Source organism: Cotesia typhae, unplaced genomic scaffold (genome assembly GCF_013202065.1).
Source record: "Cotesia typhae breed Kobodo isofemale line unplaced genomic scaffold, CoteBio_Ctyphae contig_4, whole genome shotgun sequence".
NCBI lineage: Eukaryota > Metazoa > Arthropoda > Insecta > Hymenoptera > Braconidae > Cotesia > Cotesia typhae.
Genome location: NW_027423748.1, coordinates 268,384 through 290,953, shown reverse-complemented (window position 1 = coordinate 290,953; position 22,570 = coordinate 268,384). Strand labels below are relative to the sequence as shown.

Below are 22,570 nucleotides of genomic sequence, written 5' to 3'. Positions count from 1 at the left end.
TAAAAACTGCAATAACCAAAACGTGATTTTTAAATTAATAACAGTTGTTATTAGTTAAAACTGTTATAACTAGTTAAATCATTAGTTAAAATTATTACTCATAAATTATAAATAATAACAAAGTAACATGGATATAACAAAAATACATATATATATATATATATATATATATATATATATATGTATATATAAGGTTTTAGATATCTTCATCTTCACTGTTTATCTCTTCTTTCTTTCTATTTTCCTTCCCTTCTTCTTTTTTTCTTTCTTCTTCTTCTTCTTCTTCACTTTCAACGGATGGAACATACTTCGAATTAAAAAATTCGGTGTCCGAGAGCTTTCTTTTTTTTTCTAATTGTCCACTTTTTGCTTTACTTCTTTTTCTTTGGTCTTCCCGAGAGTTGGCACTTTTCAAAGCCTTTTGCACTGCTAATTTAAACTCGCTATCAGTCATTGAGGGGTACATATCAAGTAGAGCTTCTGAAAAAAGAAAAATGTTAAAAGCAATGCTAGAAAAGCTTTAAAAATGACTAGTATAAGTTAAAGAGCGTAACTATTTAAGCTAAAATATTCGCTAAATTTAATACTTACGTCGCAAATCATGTGTAATACGTCTCCGAAAGAGCTGATTTTTGGACGTTTTTCTCCCATTAGTGCCTTCCCAGACAACGAGCGTTAATAGCTCGTCTGTCATGAGTCGGCCTTTGGAGAAAATTTCGCGGACGGTCTCTGCCACGTTAGTGCCAATACGGTGAAGATTCAGCCATTTTCTCTAAAAAAAAAAAAAAAAAATATGAGGAAAACGGTTGACCCTAAAGGCCATCCCTGCAACTTCTTGCCGATTCTATACCCAAACGCTAGAAATTGCACTTATAACGTTTTTGAGCTATTCGATCTCATAAATATATTTTATGTGTTATTTTGAGCTCTCCAAGCTCAAATAACTCTAAAGTTTGATAAACGTTTGATAAAATAATATTTTTTGAATTTTCAAATGGCAATAACTTTTGAATAAATGAACCGATTTTCACGCGGTTCGTGGCATTCAACACCGTTTTTCAAGCTTCATGAAAAATCTCCTAGTTTCAATTGATAGAAAAAAAATTTTCGGAGTAATTTCGAAAAAACGCTTTTTTCGGTTTTCTTTCGTCAACGATAACTTGCGAACGAGTCAACCGAACGAGTCATTCCAAAAAAATTTTTGGTTTTTTTTGGGATTACTCAAAATCAGTGCAAATCGGTGCAAATTGCATTCAAAATTTCAGTTTGGCCAAGCCCTTTCGAATGGCATCAATCGCGATGAAATCGGTCTAGCCATTCCAAAGTTATGAGAGGTTTACATCCACACATCCACACACACACACACACACACACGCGCGCGCGCGCGTACATACATACAGATTTACAGACACCATCACAAGAATTGCCCGGGAAGCTTCCTAAGACCTCAAAACGTCGAGATCTGACGAAAATTCGATTTTCAAAAAATGAGGTGAAAATAATAATTTCTTATATATTTACCAATTTTACTTGTTCTGTCTCTGATGACTTGTCATAATTTTTGATTTCTTTATAAGCAGTGAAAGGTATAAAAGCCGGTTTCTCGAACTCCATGCCCGATGGTGTCGTATGGATAGTCCTCACTACTTCCCATAAGGATCTGTGAAAAGAGGAAACAATTGTTAATTTATAGATTTGAAACTGTCCAATTATTAATAAAAAATTCATCATTTTTAATTTAAGTACATTATTACACTTACTGCAGACATTGTGCATTTTTTTCAATTTTTATATCTTGTGCTCTAAAATAATGAAAAACAAAAAAAAATGAAAACAACAACTAAAAATTAGTACTAAGTCGGTTTTACCAATTCAAGAAATATTGGAAACAGTCACTCAAGAAATTTTGTTCTGTTACTCACGTTAATTTGGAATGCAGAATACCTACAGTATTCTGAATTTCTTTTAAAGTAGCCAAAATTTGTGGACCTTCCTTGGATTGAATCATAATCGGCTTGTTGGTGGATACAGCCGGCAACCCAATTTTCTTTGCGGGCGTTTGATTAATTGATGATGTGACCGCAACTGATTTCTTGAGCTGTAATTTGAAATCATTTAAAAAAATGTAATAGTTGTGAAAATCTATAAACATATGACAATAAATACCTTATCAGAATAATTTTGATGAGAGCGACGAGGTGATTGCTGAGGGGTGTTCAAGAATAATTTATTTGCCGCTTGTTGACTAATGTCAGGAGTTGACGGGCGTGATACATTTATCTGAAATTATAATTCTTTTAAAATAAAAGATAATTTCAAAACTTAAAAAGAAAGGAAAAACAACTTTTTTATAACAGTATATTCTAAAATTAAGCTGCTACAATTAATTCGTTACGTGTACAACTTCATTGTCATTTTGTAGATTATAAAACGGTCACATGAAAATTTTTTCATTGAGGAACCAATATAGTTAGCAAGTTAATGAAAGGCAACATTAAATTTTTTTGTTTTTTATATTTATTAAGAATTTTTAGTATATATGAATATCCATTACTGCTATAAGCCTACTTCATTTTACATACGCGTTTCAAAAAAGAATTATTGTGCTTTCGATGGCGACTCATGCGCACATACCTGCGAAGGATTCGTAGGCCTAAATACCGAAAACACCGATAAAAGAAATTGTTACGAAATCTAAATAGGGTTTTTTGTTTTACCCACTTTTCCCTAAGAAGATAAAAATATCAAATAAATACATACACATATTGTTAACATTAATTTAATTTATATAGAAATTTAAAATAAGTTAAAGCCCAACGATGGACCAGGAATTATTAAATAAAGATTTATAAGCTGATTATAATTGAAAAAATGTAATTGGAAAATAGCAAGGATCAATAAAATATATTTAATAAAAAAAAAAAAAGAAATTGTTATTTGAACCCAAGAACGTAACCATTAAGTTTATAATAAATGTTTTATTATAATTTGTTACTATATTTTATCAATATGAACATTGTTATTAAATACTATAAGGTGATATTTCAAAAAGTAGTTCAATTTAAAATTATTAAAAAAAAAATTTTTCATGTTTTTTATTTACTATTTATTTTTGAAGGCATTAATTAAAATGGAGGTAAATAAAAATATTATCTAATATTTTTACTTGAGGGAAAAAAACTTTTTGAAAGTATAAGTTTATTTTAATAAGGCTATTCTAATAGATACACACAAACATCGGCTAACTAGATACATATATATTAAAAGAAATGTGGATTACGTTATAAAGTAAAGTAGACGAGTGAAAAATTCAAGCTGTACGTTAGTTAAACTACAGATTACCCTGATTAAAAAAAAAGTATTGAATTACACAAACTGTATATCTGTATATACGCACAATATAGACATACAGTTGCATAGGTTTAATACTTTTTTTTAATCAAGGTAAATATTTATACCCATCTGCCTTAATTATAATCAACAACATGGCCATCAGGTACTATCGCATGTGGGTACTCGTTTATCTAATATATTTTGTTGAAATATTAAATCTTTCTTTCCGGTAAAGAATGCAATATATCGGCAGTCTTGTGGATGTAAATTTTATTTTAAAAAATCTCTAAATCTTCAATCGTACACGAAAAGATTAGAACCCGACTGGTTCGTGTTTTGCACCAGACTCAGTCGTGTGCGGTTATTATGTACATAATGTACGGATTCTGGTGCAAAACACGACTGAGTCTCATGCAGAACACGAACCAGTCGGGTTCTAATCTTTCCGTGTAAATAAGAAAAATTAGATGAATATACATCATCTTAGATTTTTGTAATAAATTATGTTATCGAGATTAACACGTGGCCCGAAAGACAAAATTTTGTTTATTAGTAAATCAATAAACATTACGTTAACAATGTGTGTTATGTATTATAATTAAAAATTTTTAGAAACAACAATGCGGAGTAGAAATAGTAAATACCAAACTATTGTTTAATAGAGAGATATTTTTTATTGAAAAAAAATCTTTGTTAAAAACTTCGTAAAATACATTCACGCGATGCAAAAAAAATTATTATTAATTATTATTATATGCTAAATATAGAGTTATTTTTGAGGAAATAATTGTTATTTATAATATATTATCAATAAATAATAAATAATAATTAGTGATTAGTAAACGACCGAGTGAGATACCCATTCCTGTACAGAAAGTTTTTTTTTACTCTATTAAACAAATCTATAAAATATATGGGACCTGGAAATGTAGTATAAACTTCAAAGGATTTAGGGAATCTTGTTTATATATTATATTTTGCGATCTTAAATAATGAAATTAATAATTTATTTCTATTTTTAATCTACTTATATAGTATTAATCGCTAACATCATGTACTACGTTATATGTGTATTTTTTATTTCTATTTTTTATCCTAATTTTTATTCCTATAGGAAAATATATTTTCTCATTCACAAATGTTGCCTGATTCATGGGTCAACTGCAATTTACTAATAGAGAAGGTTTTTTTGTTTAGGAAAATTATATGCTTACATACTAATGATATTCGTAAAAATAAATGTTTTACAGAATGATGAACAGACAAAAATTTCTTAAATGAGTGTATTTTATTTTCTTCTTTTGGATTATGTTGACTAGATTTTTGGTTGTAAATATTATCCGAAGACTTATAACAATTATAGTATAATAAACATCCGCTCTATTAATTTTAAATTTACTAAAAACTTTTCGACGATTTTTTTTATCTATTTAACTAAAAATTTTCTTGGGCTTGAAAAAAAAAATTGAATTTTTTTGCTATGCTCTTATGGTTCCCGGGTGCCATGAGGGCGTAGAATTTTTATACGCCCTTATTGCATCTGTAACGCGATTTATAACCGACAATATTTTCATTATTTTTTGTTCCTCAACCAATAGTTCTATTTTATTGAATTATTAAATGATTGTAGTTTAACTACCGGCAATACGCATATTGAATATTATGCAACTCATTCTAGATCATTTAGCAGATAAGAAGTAAATATTGAAAGTAATTGACTTCAGTAAAAAATAATACTATTCTATCGTAGAATACTCTCTAATAAATAATTTTAAGAGTCGTGAAATGTACAATGCAGCTAATGTTATGTCAATTATTTTGAATTCCGAAAACTATTGTAATAGGCTTTTAATAACAACTAATAAAAGAAATATTTTCGTAAATGCAAAACACTTAAAGAAATTAATTAAATTATACTATAAAATTTCAACAATATTATTAAGCACTGATAACTTATTGTATCATCAGACATTACTTATGTATTAAATGATTACACTCATGACTTAAATATAAAAACAATAGGTAATTTAATAGTTTTTGTCAACGAAAAAAATCGAAATTTTTGACAAAGCTATTTGTTTAAAATCAAATCAGATATATTATTTTACTTATAAATAATCTATAATTTACGAACTACTATATAGTTAATTAATATGTACAGTTAACAATTTATTCATAATAAATTTCATTTTAAATAAAACCTGTAAAAAAAAAATATTAAAAAAATTTTAAGATTTCATTCTTTGTTGCCAAATTCCTCCGTCAAGAATCTGGACGGGTGGAACATCAGATATTTCCAATACATAATTAGGATAATTCACAACATAATTGCCTCCAATGTCGTGACAGATTTGATGAGCATCATATCTCAGTTACTGTAAACATCATATCAATATTTAATAATATTAAATACTTAATATTTAATCTAACACACACAACCATAGCAATATTAGATAGCAATGAAATAGATGCATCGAAATAAAAAAACTAATATAAATCATACTTAAAGCTAAATAAAAATTATAACAAACATGTTCATACAAAGACGAAAAAAAAATAGAAGTGAACAATTCATCAACAATTAGCTGAAATGAATAAGAAAAATAATAATTCTGGCAGCAGCAAACAAATTTTTGTCTCTTTTTTTTTTTTTAACGAATCAATCTAAGAAAAAATATTAATTATAATAACATAAATAATGATAGTAACAATGCACAAAGATTAGAGTTGCTATGCACAGATGCTAAAAAAATATTTTTAAAAAACTAAAATGACCCAAAATATAAAAAATTATTTTATACATGCCATGCAAATTTTATCATTTATTTATCTCATAAAACTAACCTTTTGTGAATTAGACATCTTGTCAATATCTTTTACACGAAAAATCCTCGCAGAAACTTCTAATTTATTATTCTTTTAGAAATCTGCAAATTTATACACGACTTGTAACAGAACAATTGTAATTATTACAATTTAATTAATATAATATTTTTCGGCTGATAGCACGCGAAAAAAAAATTGCTAAGACAGTGACGCTTGATTGTCTTTTAGTTGCACTTCATGGGGTTGTCTGTACCCAGAACAAGGAATCTTGACTGTTAAGTCTTTTCAGCTAAAGAACCGTTTGGTTTAGTCAGTCAGGCTATAATAATTCTAGTAAAAAGATGGAGTGGGGAACCTTTCTTTGGCTGGAGTAACTATAGACTAAAGTTATTGAAGGTGAAGGAGAGGATGCGCGAAGATTTACGCGGCTAAAAGCTGTGCATGCGCTTGTGTGTAGCCCAATCCGAGTTGCACGTTATACGTTATACGATACTTTAACACACATACATATACACGTACGTAACTACGCTGTACTTTCTTGAAACCAAGTGTAATTGTATATGTAAAACATCATAACCACTGAGGCCATTGTTGATGTTTTTTTTCAAAGAAAGTAATTGATTATTATAAGGTGGATACATTATTAAGTTGAAATAAGAAGAATAAACTAAAATTTTTAATTTCAGAGGTAATTATTTATAACCTATTTTTATATATAATTGAAATCAAATTAATTATTACTCGTTGTAATGTGCGTTGTATGGATGTAGCGTTAGTTTGCCATCATAAAAAATATAATTCAATGTAAATATTAGCTTTGACGGAAATAGAATCACATAACATTTTTTTTTATCATAAATTTATTATTTTATTTAACTACATTGCAATACCGTTAATTTCATTATAAAATTTGAAAAATTAATAACAATAAAAAAGTAAAACTTACATTAACAAAGTACGATAAATGTACTTATATTATTTTTCGTGAAAAAATGTATTTGATCAATTTTAATTTACATTTATTTGAATTTATAGGTTAATAATTTTCTGAACGAAATGGATCCAGTTAAATTTCATCTTGACAATCGTCCAGGAGTTCGGAAATCATGGGATGAATTATCAAACGACGGGAAGCGCAAACGTAGGAAAGTATATGTTGACTCATTAGATTCCGAGTTAAAAAATATTGAAAGATCTAATTTACATTCAACTCCTACTATCTCTAATAATCTAAATAATGATGAAATAATTAGTATCAATATCATTGAAAATAGCGAGTCTGAAAATGTTGCTGACGCTGGCTGCTCTTTAGTGCCAGAGACAAATAGTAATAATTTTAATATTGATAATTTAGTCTCTGCATCACCGCCGACGATATTATTAGATAATTGTAACGAAAATTTGACATCAGACAAGACTGTGACTATTTCTGATTTCATACAACATAATACAGCTCCTACTTTTTTAGATAACAGTAATATCAGTTTAAAAATTAATGACAGTGGTAATAGTGAAGAAACACATGAAATCTTACAAACTAATAATAATTCGAGAACAAACGAGCCTAAAAACATGAATAAACCTACAGGAATTTTATCTACTGAAGAAACATTAAAATTAAATCTTTCTAAATGTATAGTTCATAATAAAATTAATCAGGTTCAAGGGAATGCTTTATTAAATGTTTTACGAGCTCACCCGCTATTAAAATTCTTACCTAAAGATACCCGGTCATTATTGAAGACTCCGCGAGATAAAATTGGGACAAAATCTATTGCCCCGGGAGAATACATACATCTAGGATTAGAAGTCATGTTAAAATCTATATTGAATCGTGTAGCTATAGAATCGATTCCTTCTGAATTGCTTATAGATTTCAGTACTGACGGAGCAGAATTGAATAAAGAAATACAAATGTGGCCTATACAGTTTAGAGTCGTTAATTTAGAGTATGATAAACCAGAGCTTGTCGGCATGTACGGGGGTACACAGAAGCCAAACTCTGCTAAAGATTTTTTTTTAGATTTTGTTAATGAAGTAAACGCAATTCATAAAAAGGGGGGCATTACTTTCAATGATAAAATAATTCCTATCAAAATTAGATGTTTCATTGCGGATGCTCCAGCTCGTTCATACGTTTTAAATCATTACGGTCACAACTCAGATTATCCTTGCTCAAAATGTCATTTAAAAGGTATTACACATATCAACTCAAAGCGTTTTCCCGGTATAAATTTCAAATTAAGAACAAATGAAGAATATCGATTGCTCACAGACGTCGATCATAATAAAGGAAAATCAGCTTTAGATGATTTATCACTAGATTTAGTTCAGCAAGTACCATTTGATTATATGCACCTAGTGTGCTTAGGCGTAGTGAAGAAAATGATAGAATCGGTTGTGTTTGGAAAATGTAACCCCCCAAAATTGCCAACTTTTAAAAAAAATATTTTGTCTAATAGATTTACAACACTTCAATTATACTGTCCACGCGAATTTGCTCGTAACCCTCGGGGGTTAGATCAATTTAGTAATTTTAAAGCAACAGAATTCCGGCAAATGTTATTATATACATTGATTGTCGTTTTCCGAGGTGTTATCAGTGATAAGCAGTACAATCACTTCTTATTGCTTCATTCATCAATGCGGGTTTTATTGAATCATTCGTCTTCTCCCGAAAATTTAGATTTTGCTGATGAATCATTAAAAACCTTTGTACTTGAAGCCGAAGATATTCACGGTTTACAATTTCTTACATACAATGCACATGGCATTTTACATCTTGTTGCTGATTACAAATTGTATGGTCCTTTAGATTCAATTTCAGCTTTCCCTTATGAAAATAACATGCCCAAATATCGGGAATTTGTCAGAAAACCGGATAAACCACTCCAACAAGTATATAAAAGAATTCAAGAAGAGGCCCGATTCCCCATCACTAATAACATCAATACTGAAAAGTTTAAACCTTACAACACTCATGACTGCGGTCCAATTGTTAGTGCAATCGAAAACATATCCACACAATACGAAAATTTACAAACACCATCTTTTTTTTTTTTCTCTATTCAAAATACAGATAACACAATAATTACTCAGAACAGTCAAATCGGTATTATCAAAAATATAATTTTTTGTAACAACGATTATTATTTTGCTGTTTATTTTTTTAAAGATTTACAACCATTTTATACAATTTCAAATAAACAATCGACAGATTTTGGAGTTTTTTTATGCACATCCCTTGACAGTTCTAAAGCTGTTATCATTACATACGATGAAATTAAAAGTAAATGCTACCGGATGCCGTTGTGGGTCAATAAACCTTTTTTAGACTTCAACGTCAATGATGAACAATTAAATGATGCTTATGTTGCAGTAGTAATGTAATATTTTTTTTTTTTATTGAATTAATTCCTAAAAAAATTTAAACAAATAAAATTATTAATCGTAGTATGCTTACAGTTATTTACTTTACCATCGAATTTTAATATATTAGTTAGGAATTGCAGCTCCATAAAATTTTGACTATAGTACAGCAAGAATTATTAATATTGACTTTTTCTTATTCTTTTGACAATGTTTATCTTCCTGAAAAATGTTTGGTTACTAATAAATTTATGAAGACTACAATTTTTTTGTGCATGAAAGCCATTTGCAAATAATAATTTTAATATTATTTAATAATGTTTGAGAACTCGTATTACATTTCACCATTTTTCATGTAAGCTACATTAATTAGGCTAACTACTTTTAAACATATGAATTTTTTTACAAACTATCACATTATTTACAATCATCCTGAATCTTACAATAAATTTTGATTATTTCCAGATTTTAACGGAACTTAATGCTCTTCCGCTATCGGAATGTTTTTAGACTTGATTATTTTGATAGTCTACCACTTTTCCCATGTCATTTTTTATTAAAATTTTTATAATTAAATGTCTTTATTATTAATTGTATTTTTTTTAAGTTTATCAGCGATTCGGATTCTGATTTTAAGAAAAAAGTTGAATGTACTACAAGGCAACTATGAGTAAGTAGATAAACATTTATTCATTTACATCTCAAAAATAATATAAATTATTGATTGATTTCATTTTCAGGTGGATAAATCAATGTCAGCATGGATGATCCAGCATAAGTAAAAGACGATGGAAAAAATTATGATACTCTTATACGAGGGAATGAAGATTATCATTAAAAAATGAGCTCATGTATTGATAATGCTCCGTAAAAAAAAATTACTTGTATATTTATTGTAATAATATTTTTAACTTCCCCTTTGTGTTATACCTTATAATATAGAGTACTCACTTAAAAATTCGTCAATTTAATCATATGTAATTGCTATTTATTTATTTGTTATGAAGTTTTACATGTTTTAGTTGTAAAATCAACAATGGGTTGTAATGAGAAGTTCATTAATATAATTAAAGAAATGAACTATAAAAAAATTGATATAATTATCAACAAAATTTTTGTCAATATCATTATTAACAATATAATTTGTAAAACCACCAAAGTTCTGAATAAAGTTAAACAACTTTTTTTTTCATTGTTTTAATTAAAATTAACAAATAAGTTCAATAAAATAATACGCAAAAAAAATTTTAGTCAGCTCTTTTTTTGTAAAAAAAACAATATTAGCAATATTATTAAAACAACGTCTTAAATATTGATATTAAAATTAACTGACGTTCAAGAATTTTCGAATTTTTTAATAATTAAATAAAAAAAATTATATATTTATTCAAATTGCACGGATAATTTTTAAAACTTTCTGCATGTTTAATTTTTTCAGTTAATTTTTTTCTATAAAAAATTCAAAACTTTTTTGATATCAGCTAACATTATTTTGTTGTTCGCAAACTTATATTATATTTCTGGGTCAACGCTTTCCTATAATTTTTCGGCAATAATTAACTTTTTAATTTTTTGATATACTTGTATACAATTTACGGTTAAGAATTTACTAAACAAGTGTTGCCGTCAAGTTAGACGTAATTTTCTGTAGTAAGTTGATGACAACTTGACAGTAAGATTTTGTAGAGCAAGACTTACCAATAACTTACCTTCAATTGACGGTCGTAGATTTCCTTCCACTTACCGTGCAACTTGAACACAAATTATAGATAATATCCGAACAGCACGACTTTCCGTCAACTTGGCGGTAATTTTACTGAAAGCACTGCACTACAAGATCTTGTAGGGTAAGATGTGGCTATCAGGGTACTAGCTTATAGCATCTAGTTTACTGGCTATAGGTAAGTCGATAATTGTTATCCCTAGTTTATCGATCTAATTGATATATTAAAATTTGAATCTTACTAAATACAGTCATCGATGAAGCCTCTAAATTGTAAATATAATGCCGTGAAATCGTTGAATTGTATTTATCTCATTATATAAATAAAATTTATGAAAAAAAATTTTTTTTCCATTTTTGAAAATTTAACAATATTTTTTCAATTGAATAAAAAAAATAGAAAGAGAAATCGGCCCAATCTGGGTTCTACAGGGATAACTGTGGAATTGATTAAAGTTTATTTTAGAAAAAAAAAATTAAAAAAAAAAAATGTCGAACTTCGAAAAATCATTGATTTTTGTCAAAAAACTGAAAAATTCCATATGTATTGACTTACAAAAATTTTTTAATATTTTTATCGGAAAGTACATCTAAAAAACAAAAATTTAAAAAAAAAAAAAAGGTACCTAAATGTTTAGTTTTGAAAAAGTTATGGCTATTTGAAAATAAAAAAGCCATTTTTTTGAAAAATTCATAACTTTTTTGGAGTTAGGTAAAAAAATTCAAAAAAATTCTGAGAACCGTTTTTTATAGGGTAGAAAAGGATGGAAAACTTTCGGCCAAATCGAAAAGGGTCGGGGTCAAAAGTGGTCGATTTGGCATGGAATACCCCATATTTTTTGCCTGTGATTTTTAATGCACAATTATAGACTGTATACATATAGTGAATAGGTTCATGTACGAAAAGCATTTTAAAAAACAGCTGTAGTAAAAACTATTTCATGATTGATATGTAATTTTTTTAAGAGAATTTAGGAGAAAAATTGAAGCATACATTTTTACCGACATATATTACGCATGACTTTATTTTCTTCACTAGATATATTATATATAGACATTTACAATTTTCTGAAACTTACGTTCTATATGATAGGAATTTTATATTTTCTATTTTTGATTTTAAATACAATTTTCGATGCTGATCAACTCATAATTGATATAATAAAGTTTTTATTAAAATAGTTTTAGTGTACGTAAGATTGGGAGAAATCTTTAAATTTGTCAAAGATGAGATGAATAACAACTTTGATTATAAAAACTGATTAAGAAGAATTAATTTTTAATACTCTTTAATCAATATTTGTAAATAGAGATGTGACTAAATAAACAAACTGTTAATGTTGATTAATATATTAATATATATCATTGAAATTATAAAAGGATACGTTTTCCACTATGTAACATCTTATTATGTACATTTATATAATAAAGATGGAAAAAACTTTAAGAAGTATATTAATAATTGATTAATTTTTTCCAAGGAAGGTAATTTATTATTTATATTAAATTATTTACACATTCAGATCCCTATGATGTTTTATCGGATCTGACTTTAGTTTTGCTGTAGTTTTATCTTAATTCATTTCGATTTTATCCGAACTTATTCTAAATTTACTGACAGTTTAATCTAATTTTTAATAACTCCATTGTGACTCATGCAAATTTCACGTTGACTTCACGCTAGTTTAAATCTGAATGAATTCTGATTTGATTATTATTTTACTCTGATTTCATTTTAATTTCATGTTGATTCCACTTTGAAGCAATCTTGATTTTATGTAAAATTCACTTTGATTCTAATCTGGTTCCATTCTGGTATCACTCTGGTTCCACTTCGGTTTCATTCTGGATTCACTTTGATTCCACTCTGGTTCCACTTTAATTACATTCTGAGTCCAATTTGATTCCACTCTAGTTCTAGTCTGGGTCCACTCTGGTTCCACTATAGTTTCATTCTGAGTCCAATCTGATTCCACTCTGGCTTTAGTCCGGGTTCACTTTGGTTTCACTTTAGTTTCATTCTGAGTTCAATTTGATTCTACTCTGGCTTTAGTCTGGGTTCACTCTGGTTCCACTTTAATTTTATTCTGAGTTCACTTTGATTCCACTCTGGCTTTAGTCTGAGTGCACTTTGATTTCATGCTGGAAAATAGGCACAAAACCACTCTGGAAACACTCTGGAACCATCATGATTCCATAATGTTTCCAGAATTTTTTCAGACTGATTTCAGAATGATTTGAAAATCGCAAGGGTATATCTATATTATGACAACAACCACAACAAACTTTAAAGTTATTTTTATTTATCCACCTAAGATTTGAAATATATATTTAAAAAAAAAAATGTTTTCACAATTAATATCTTATTGATACATTAATCGTATAGCAGGTTACCTAAATAAAATTCGATGTTTAATCAGAAATCAGAGTTAATTTTTGTTATATAATTTCGATGCTACTTTAATGTCAATTATAAGATTAAATATGTAATTTTCGATTAAATATTGTGAGTAATGGCCATTCAAGTCCTGACAGGATTACAGCAAAAGTTATACAATAAGCTGTATGTATTTTTGTAACTGATATATGCTTCCTCGGTGATTATCAATTATTTAAACTGTCCAAAAATTTTTTTTTATCACGGCTTTACAATTATAAAAATAATAAATCAGGTATTTTCTTTGGCTTTTAAAATATTTTCTAATTTAGCGATCCGTTTTTGTGGCCAACTGCGATTTCATTAATATCTGAACAGGAAGTTTATTTATTTTTAGTAATAGCAGTTAGTTACTAAACACATCTTGTTGCGGAATCATTCAAACCTTCCCGCAACAAACTGGTAGCACCGAGGCGCCGCTACACAAGCGCCCTCGGGTGTTCTACCTCAACTCAACTGGCTCACCGGCAAGCGGCCATACTCCTCATAACACGTGCCAATTGTACAGTGTACACACGCATTTACCGTGACCGGTGCATTCCTTTGTGTATTAAAAAATCATCAAGCTCATCCACTCAACTTCACTGAAGCCAACTACAGCATCGCTACTCATCTTTGCATTGCAGATGTTGCTTGGTGGTGACTAGGGGTGACTGCTACCGGCTCTTGGGCCTGTCGGCCATTCCGTGTTCAACGTTGTGTATTCTATCTCGCATCCCGAGACTCACGTAATCAATGAAGCTCACTAGTTTAAGGCTCATTTCGCTCACACTGTGAAAGTTAATTATATTGTTAATTGATTAATAATCCAGTGACTCTAATTTATACAGCTCATCCAATTAATCATTACTGTGAACTCCGAAGATTTAGCTCAAGCTCTCTCTACACTTGCACTCACTCACTCTATTAATCATTGCATTCAGTCAAACCAATTCATACGCTCATACTATGACTATTAATTAAGTGTAATTAATTAATCGTCTGGTGAACCTAATTCTACATCATTACTCATATTTATCGCTCATAATTGCTAGTGTTAATTACATTGTAAATTAATTAACATTTCAATTGAAGATCAAATTCCTACAACTCATACTCAGTATAATCAACATACATTAATTAATACAACTCAATCAAACTCAACCAACACGTACTCATGAATCAATGTAATAATTCAAGATCATAATAAGTGTTCAAAGTGCTCAATATTTGTAAACTACTCAAACTCTGTACAATCAAAACTACGCCTGTGATTAATTTTAGAATAAATATCATTATAACCACGAATGTGTCTCCTCCATCTTTTAACACCTGGTCCCGGAAAATAAATATTTAATGTTAAGACAATTATCTTACACTTGTCAAAGAAAAGATCTCTGGACAAGCTTCGCAGATACTCGAAGCCCGGGGCGAACCTAAAAACTTCGAAGAATTTACAAAGCTAAAGAAAAATATGTGATGCATTATTCTTCATAAATTGCTGCCGAGTATATATATATATATATATATATATATATATATATATATATATATATATATATATATATATATATATATATATATATATATAAATATATATATATATATATATATATATATATATATATATATATATATATATATATATATATATATATATATATATATATATATATATATTTATATATATAAATGTGATGACACTGACATACTCGACGGATCCTCATAGAAATACTGATATAGTACTACTAGTTGTTATTCGCCCTCTTCGCTGGGCATTTTATAGAATTGTATTTTTAGATTTAAACTTGAAATTTAATTAGAGTATTGTTTTGACTTTCACAAATTCCAAATTTCATCGAATTAGCATATACCTTTTATCCATGTAATTATTCTAGCTAATATTCATTGTAACTTTCAATGTGCAATCATTATAATGTTTGCGTGGCTTTTTTTCAAAGATGAATAATAATTGACACGAAGAAAAAAATTTGAAATGAGAATTTGGAGCCTATAGGAGCTATAGCTTGGAAATTAAAATATTTAAATGTTAACACCCGCCTTCGCAAACCCCTGTGAGGTGAGCTATCATAAAATTTGCCCATCGACTTTTTCTACATCTCTTACAGGAGATTTCTACCAAATTTGGAGTCGATAGGACCTTTAGCTTGAAAATTAAAAATTTTCATTGTTAAAAGCCACTCCCGCAACCCCCTGTGGGGGTGAGATATCGTAAAATTCGTTCATAAATTATTTTTACATCACTTACAGAAGATTTCTACCATATTTAGAGTCGATAGGACCTTTAGCTTGAAAATTAAAAATTTTCATTGTTCAAAGTCACCCCCGCAGCCCCCATGGGGGGGGGGAAATATCGTGAAATTCATTCATAGATTATTTCTACATCTCCTACAGAAGATTCCTACCAAATTTGGTGTCGATAGGAGCTATAGTTTAAAAACGGGAATTTTTCATTGTTAACGCCCCCGCAACCCCCCTTGTGGGTGGAATTCCGTAAAATCCGTTCTTAGCTGACCTCTACTCGGCGAAAGGAATATTCCTACCAAATTTCAAGTTTCTAGGTCTGATGGTTCCCGAGATATCGTGATGAGTGACTATATAGATAGGAATCTCTTATATATATATATATATATATATATATATATATATATATATATATATATATATATATATATATATATATATATATATATATATATATATATATAGATAAAATAGGTACTCATTGAGGCACGGATAAAATCTTTTACCGTGCGTGCCTGAAGTAGTCTTTATGTAAAGTATTATATTAGTGTTAGTACAAATATCTGTGAGTGTGTCGGTAGTTATTTCAACATATTATTTTTGATATTTTTGTGAACGTGCAATATTAAAAATTTATTTTTCTGTTATCTCCAATCTTTGAATGATAAAAAATGTGTACTTTTACTAATCACCAACAATTGAAGTTTACGTAGTACAGGACAACTTTGATTAATGCATATAATAATGTGAAATACTTTTATTATTACCAAACTACTGCATTTTAGCATAAAAATAACATTCCAATAAGTTAATGTAAAAAATGTCAATAAATACTTCTAATAAATTACTTGGTAATATTTAAAGTTATTTATTTACTTATTTTTATTTTTTGCTCAATAACTTTACGAACATATATTTATTTGGAACTGTATATTTCCAAGAAAATTTAATCAAATTGAAATAAATTTGTAAGTTCTCATATATCCATAGATGGACTAAAAATAAGTTACATTATACTCTAAAGTCATCATAACTATTTAATAGATCAAGGAAATTTTTAATAAATCTCTAAAATTCAGTGTTTTAATAATTAACTATACAAATCATGAACATTTTTATTAAAAAAAAAGTATTATTTTAAAAATTCAAGATATATCGGCTTCATATTTCAAAGAATAAGGCTTGTTCTGCTTGAATAATACCGTATATTATGTCATATGGTTTTGTCTTCTTTCATCATACAGTTATTGAAGCATCGCTATATTTTATAATTTTTAACATAATACTGTCTGCTAAGAAAAATTAAAACAAATCGTACGAACTATAATTTTCAAATAATAAAAAAAATATTCTACATTAATGTATGCATATTTTGGACGCGATAATTTTACAATCAAAATACTTTAAAAAAATAAAAAAAAAAACGTTACCCATTTTTTATCAATCAAATTTTTTTAACTATACGTATATTATAAATTGTTGCATTGAAGCACACCTCATCGGAAGATATAATTAATTTGTTTACATAATTTGACGTTTAATGCCTTAACTTATTGTTCGTTATTTTATATTGATTATTATAACTGTTAGATCAAGCACGTAATACTATATTTCCAATACAATATTTATTCTCCTATTCTTCATACTGTTTCTAAAAAATTTATCACAATCTTCCAAAAAATCTAATTATTCAAACCATAACACGGAGAAAATTTTTGCTTAATATAACCAGATTTATTGTACAATTTACTGTAAATAATAGTCCAATCACCATGAACTATAACAAATTTTGATCTGCTTATTAGAACAAAAATATAATTTACAAAAATGAGACTTTAAATCTTTGATTAAAAAATTTGATCACAAGAATTCAGATCAAAAAATTATTCGAACTACGTTTTGGTTTTAGTTGAATGTTTCGTCCTTTAATTATTAGGACTTCCTCAGCAACTTAATCATACTAGTTCACAATCTATTATATATTATTATTACAAACGTATAAAACATTGGTATGTGTCCTTTATGAAACCTTATGTCAAAATATCTTAAATTTTTTTATAAATTGTTTACAAAATTATCAAATGTACTTACAATGAAATCAGCTGTAATACTCATGTAACAACATGATTTCATTGTAGGTACATTTGATAATTTTGTAAACAATTTATAAAAAAATGTATGATATTTTGACATAAGGTTTCATAAGAGACACATATTCCAATATTTTATACGTTTGTAATAATAATATTTAATAGATTGTGAACTAGTATGATTAAGTTGCTGCGGAAGTCCTAAGTAAAGGACGAAACGTTCAACTAAAATCGAAACGTAGTTCGAATAATGTTTTATCCTGAATTCCTGTGATCAATTTTTTTAATTTATGTAGTTTTGTGGACATGATTGATAATTAAATATTTAAATCTTTGTTTTCGTAAGTTAATGATTATTTGTTTTATATCGAGATTATTGAATTAATTTTAAAAGTAAATTTTACTCCCGAAATTTCGTTATAATAAACGAAAATTTATCTCCGTGCGCAAAAGTAAAAAAAAAACAATAAATGAAATTTTTGATAATAAGAAAAGTCCGTATGCAAAACACGATTTTAGAATAATTTTACATTGTAATCAAAGGAATTAATAATTTTCAATTTATGTTAATTGGATGTTAATATATTTTAGGTTAACTATGTTAAATATTTGTGAATTAAAATTGAAAATTTCTAAAACTGAGGTTAATTATTTAAATTACTTTTCTTTACTAATATCTGTAATAACATACCTGATGCTACTATAGTAAAATAAAATCAAGTAAACCTCAATTTTAAAAAATTTTTAATTTATATACAAATATTTTACACAGTTGTATTATCATAACTGTACATAAAAATTTTCTTCGATAATATGTCTGCTCACAGATATCTTCTGCTGTAATTCATTTGAGTTTCTAAATAAGTTGATAATGAAGTTGTTTTAAAATGAAAAGCTTTTAACACAATATGTTACATCTAGATTCTGAAAATAAGTTTTAATAATACTACTTTTAGGAATAAAATCTATAAAAAATTTCTTACAATATTATATGATTTTTATAAACTTTATGGTATCTGTGTTAGTAAAATTTTTCGTGTTTAAAAATTTCCGAATTTAATATTTTATTTTAATAAAAGCTTTTTTTTCTCTTTATTACACCGAATTTTATATATACTGACTCATTTTGGATTATATGAAGTTTATCAAAATTAAATGTAACTTATTCTTCATTATTAACTAATTATGTCCCTTAAATGAATTTTCATAAGAAATATCGGTGTAAGGCAGCAAAATACTAATTGTTTTTGTAATGATGTTTTTCTAATGTCAATAAATTTTTTTTACTAAATCACTGTATATCAATTGTCATACAGTAGTTAACAGGTTTGCAATTAAATATTATTACATCCATAGGAAAACAATAGATTTTTTCAATCATGATATTAAAAATATGGAATACATTCGACAGGAAAGCTTGCATACGGACTTTTTTCTTGTACATAGACAATTATTATATTTGGTTGAATGTAATGAATATGATATATAATTAATTTTGTTAAAGAATTGACTTATAACTGTTTTAAGTAAATCGTTCATAATTTTGGGTTTTTCATTATGTACGAGAAATATAAAAATTACATTAAATCAAAATTTAAAAAATATGATCTATTAAAGTTTCAAAAATTACGTCATATTCTTCAAGTATGTTAGTAATTCATTTTTTACAACAAAAAAATTAAAATTTGTATTTATATTACGATGCATAAAAATGATGCATTACTTATTCATCATTTGTGTTTGCCAATTTATTTTATAAACTATCTCGTTTCAAAAGTCATTAACGAAAGAAATTAAGAAAAAAAAATTTATAAAGGAACGCGAATAAAATAAGAAATTATCACTCTTACTATAGAGTTCTTTGAATAATGAATTTTTCGATTTTACTTTATTATTCTATTATGTACTTCTAAGTAGATCTACTGGGAATAATTCTTATACAATCTAATTTAGATAGATATTCAAAATACAGAATTGCCATAAAATAATTATCAATAAATAACTAACATACCTGAAAAATTTCTTGACAATTCTATTATAAAATAGAATGAATTTATTTATTAAAATTTATTGTCAGCTATAATGAAAAACTCAAAATTATTACGGTTCTTATTAATCTTTATGTTCACGCTCACGAAATTATTTACCATGTACTCTTACATTAACACCATTCATTGTCTGTCCGTCTGTCGGTTTCAACACACACTCGCATAAGCATTCATTTGTATCTACACTCACGCTCACACATTCACCCACACACCTCCCCCCCCCACACACACACACATCGCAGATACCATAATTTTGAAATGAGCATTGATTTTTGAGAGGTAATCTATTTATATGTTATTCAACGGTTAAAAATTATCACGAAGTTCCGGAATTTTTTATCCGTATAAATTTTTAAAGGTTCAGATGTCCATTGGGTTCGAAAGTTACTTCTAACGATTCAGAAAATGGAAGTGGTTATGAGAATGACTACGTTATCAGCTGTTTAGCTATGAAATAGTTTTATGTGTGTTTTAAGTTAAGTTTTATTATATAGAAATGACGTTGGTAAGAAAACAATTTACAATCCACCGAGAAACTATCTGTATATAAAGTTTTTATCATATTTTTAAATACCTATAGTATATTACACACCTAGGGAAGTAAAGTAAGAAGTAAATAAGGAAAGGCTTCGCCTAGGCCAACAATTACATGTGATCTGAGACATTTCTTAATTTACTTCCCTCGGTGTGTAATATACTATTAATATAGATAAAAAGTCCGTTAGCGAGAAGTATTAAACTTTTTTTAAATTAACAATAATCTTATAAATCAATTAGAAATCCGTAAAATACATTTACCAGCAAAAAAAATTTTTTTAGCTAGTTCTTATTTGAATCAATCATTTCTAATCATACGAAATCTTCCAAATTTTGTATTTCTAATAGATATAGTCTTTGTACTTTTATAATATTTTATTTATTTAAAAATTATATAATCTATTAAATATTATACGAGTGCTTACGAATACAATAGTTGTAAAAGATAGTATTTTAGTTCATTTTAGGACTACTTATTTGTTCTGCAATATTTTTAATTGCCTCCAAGTTCAGTATTTAATTTTAAAACATGGTAATTTTCATTAAGATTATGTTTCAGATTTCTCGAACTATTTCAAAATTAAATAATAAAAATTTTAGATTAGTTTTAGCATCATTAAACAATAATAATTATCATTATGTTATTAGTTGTGATTATATTACAAAGATAAGTAATAAAGACGATAGCTAAAAATAAAAGTGATACAGAATTTAGATTTATAATGTTATGCTAATTGTTAATATCTATTAGAACTTTTCACTAAAGTACGTAAGATACAATCTGAAATATGAGTCTAAGAAAAAGACCAAAAATATAACCCTAAGCTACACAAATGACCATGTTTGTACTGTACAACTAATTTTTTTTGAATCTCAATAAATACAAATTGTTTCAAAGTTATTTAAGCGAGATGTAGTAGAGTGCAGTCAGTTTAGTCAAACCATTTAATCATTACTTCTTATATTTTCTTACCACACACACACACACACACACACACACACACACACACACACACACACACACACACACACACACACACACACACACACACACACACACACACACACACACACACACACACACACACACACACACACACACACACACACACACACACACACACACACACACACACACACACACACACACACACACACACACACACACACACACACACACACACACACACACACACACACACACACACACACACACACACACACACACACACACACACACACACACACAGACACACACACACACAAATTTGCACCTGTAAGTTGTCTGGACAAAGTAATTGAAAAAAAAAAAAAATAAAATTTCATAAAATATACAAACATGATACTTGAAAAAACTTTTTAAAATTTTAATTTGTAAAAATATTAATTTAAACAAATTTTATTATAAATATCCCAACTTCAAAATACGGTTAATATTAATTTTTATTTTTATAATACTATTTTTATTTCTTTGTTATTTTCAATCTACAAGCGAAAATTAATGTCCATGTAACACTAACGTCTTGCTCAAATTACCTTTTACGAATCGCAATTTATTTTCTCACCAACTAAATAATATTAAAAATATATATACGGTTTATGATGAGATAAATACACAAAAAAATGAAGAAATTATACTAAAGAAGAATAGTATATTACACCCCTAGGGAAGAAATGTAAGAAATGTCTCAGAGCACATGCAATTGTTGGCCGAGGCAAAGCCGAGGTCAATAAACATGTGATCTGATGCTTTCTTATTTACTTCCCGAGGAGTGTATACTATTTTTTTCCCCAACGAAGGCGTAAAGTGGAAACTTTGTTTAGCGTAGCGGGGCTAAAGTTGGGCAAAAAAAATATTATTTTTAATATATCTACTGCAAAGACTGAAAATTACAATGGTTAATTAGGTGTATATTAATTCTACATACATTAGTCAAGAATGCAAAATAAAATTAAAATAGCT

General features: G+C 27.7%; 2 protein-coding genes across 3 annotated transcripts; one reads left to right on the top strand and one right to left on the bottom strand.

Moving 5' to 3' along the window:
* Positions 1-172: 172 nt before the first annotated feature.
* On the bottom strand, positions 173-6,376 carry LOC141527314 (uncharacterized). 2 transcript variants are annotated; one of them, XM_074242726.1, is made up of 7 exons: positions 6,178-6,376; positions 2,167-2,280; positions 1,923-2,098; positions 1,761-1,802; positions 1,522-1,660; positions 592-772; positions 173-477 (listed from the first exon to the last, which is right to left on the bottom strand). In XM_074242726.1, the coding sequence occupies exons 1-7, from the start codon at positions 6,193-6,195 to the stop codon at positions 197-199; spliced, it is 951 nt and encodes a 316-aa protein (XP_074098827.1). In that variant the 5' UTR covers positions 6,196-6,376; the 3' UTR covers positions 173-196. The 2 variants fall into 2 exon arrangements, with proteins under 2 accessions (XP_074098827.1, XP_074098826.1); XM_074242725.1 differs by having other exon boundaries at positions 179-480.
* A 334-nt stretch (positions 6,377-6,710) lies between these two features.
* LOC141527129 (uncharacterized) lies at positions 6,711-9,870 on the top strand. The gene is made up of 2 exons (XM_074242446.1): positions 6,711-6,847; positions 7,195-9,870. Exon 2 carries the CDS (start codon positions 7,216-7,218, stop codon positions 9,547-9,549), a length of 2,334 nt encoding a protein of 777 aa, XP_074098547.1. The 5' UTR covers positions 6,711-6,847; positions 7,195-7,215; the 3' UTR covers positions 9,550-9,870.
* The last annotated feature ends 12,700 nt before the right edge of the window (positions 9,871-22,570 follow it).

Excerpts from the sequence above, each read along its gene's own strand:
- LOC141527129 (XM_074242446.1), top strand. The coding sequence starts at position 7,216 with ATGGATCCAGTTAAATTTCATCTTGACAATCGTCCAGGAGTTCGGAAA.
- LOC141527314 (XM_074242725.1), bottom strand. Across the intron at positions 1,803-1,922 it reads ATTCTGCATTCCAAATTAAC|AGCACAAGATATAAAAATTG; the intron begins GTGAGTAACAGA and ends TCATTATTTTAG. Across the intron at positions 773-1,521 it reads AGACAGAACAAGTAAAATTG|AGAAAATGGCTGAATCTTCA; the intron begins GTAAATATATAA and ends TTTTTTTTTTAG.